General features: G+C 32.3%; 1 protein-coding gene across 1 annotated transcript in view; it reads right to left on the bottom strand.

Annotated features, from left to right (window-relative positions):
• Nucleotides 1–545: 545 nt before the first annotated feature.
• LOC108686026 overlaps nucleotides 546–1,656 on the bottom strand; it is a 9,758-nt gene continuing 8,647 nt past the window's right edge. Inside the window, exon 4 of the mRNA XM_018191068.1 lies at nucleotides 546–950. Coding sequence (XP_018046557.1) covers nucleotides 738–950 — 213 coding nt within the window. The 3' untranslated portion in view covers nucleotides 546–737. The remainder of the gene's footprint in view (nucleotides 951–1,656) is intronic.

Raw genomic sequence — 1,656 nt, 5'->3', positions numbered from 1 at the left:
TATATATATATATATGTATATATGTATAATTTGTCATTTGTCATACACAATTGTGCGCCCGTCATGGCGGGTTTGTAAAACCTGCCGTGCCTTATCGCAAACTTATATAATAAATAACAAAACTTTCTTTACAATCAAGCAATTAGTTCGATTAGTTTCAATTAGTTCGATTATCGCAAGATAACGCCATATCGATACCGTTATATAATTATGTCGATAATTGAACTATACTGTAGTTGCAACAAATATAATTGGACCTTCGCTAATTATTGACGAGCATGTTAATCGAACACTCAAACAAAAATGCGAAAAATGATATCGTGTAACATGATTGTTTCACGAAAAAACTTCTTCCAGTGAGAAATGATCGTCAATTAAATGTCCAATCGACATCGAGTTGATTGTATCGATTTGATACAAATTTTATGAATCATTTTTTACTGGATTATTCAAAAATCTGCCTTGGCATAAAGATAAACTTATGGGCATAAGCAATGAGCAGTCTCGCAAGAAACGAATCTCAGACGGAACAATCACATTGTTTGTGCATTCGTACTGTGATTCTCTACAGCTGGCTACATCGCATCGTAAAAAAATCCTTCTCATATTCTCCCGCGTTTATTGATCTTCTAACTTCCAAATGTGGAAGACATCTAAGCCTAAAACCGACGTGTGTTTGTAAAAATAGGCAAGTCTTACGCGCGCTATGTACGGGTGCGTCGTGTTCGTCGCCAGGATTACTCCTTTTCTTCGATCTCTTGGCTCTCCGCGCCCAGCAGAGTCGATTCATGTTCCTCGACTTCTGGCTCCTCAATGTTCTGTCCTGCACGTCTAATCGCTTTACGTGCACCACGTTGCACGTGAATCATTAGAGCGATTAGACCACACGCTGTTGCACACATTCCTCCAAAGATTGCATAAACTGTTATCATCGGTATATGGTTCACGGCCTGCAAATTCAATGAAATGGTATTATTTGCACGGCAATATCTGTAATATACTCATCTTTATTGTGCGATCATAAGTTAAAAAGTGTTAATTCACTGTCACATGTTTTTGCATTTATTTCCATTATATGGAATATTTTTATTAAAATGAAATATCTTATATCAAATGTTTCTTTTCTTACACATATTTTATTTTTCATAACACATATTAAGGCTCCTATTCACTTATCACGATTATTTCTTATTATGATGATGAGAAAATACGCAAGTTTTGTAAAAACTTGCGTATTTTCTCTATATTAAAATGGAAATATTTTAATAAAACAACATTTATAATCAATATTATTTTTGTAAAATATATCGAAAACTCTTCTTTTGCTATTAATTAATAAACCATATATATTTTGAAATAAATTTTATATAATCAAAAACAAAATAAGTTATGTTTACAATTATGATAACTGTTAAATTTATAATATATAGAAATAAATGTACTCAGGACAATTTTACTGAAGTATTTAAATATTTGGATTTATGATACATACTTTATTCGTATGTACATTCATCATTCATTCGATATCGTAATATCCCAAGACAGGACAGGGCCTATCTCTCGGCTCTCATGTGATTTTCAATTTTTCTTTGCGGAATTAAATTGTTGTAGCCTAATATCTAAACTTCCAATCTGAGGGATCTATATATATATATA

The sequence above is a fragment of the Atta colombica genome, unplaced genomic scaffold, assembly GCF_001594045.1.
Source record: "Atta colombica isolate Treedump-2 unplaced genomic scaffold, Acol1.0 scaffold163, whole genome shotgun sequence".
NCBI lineage: Eukaryota > Metazoa > Arthropoda > Insecta > Hymenoptera > Formicidae > Atta > Atta colombica.
The sequence above is the reverse complement of the archived record's forward strand: the minus strand, read 5'-3'. Positions and strand labels throughout refer to the sequence as shown.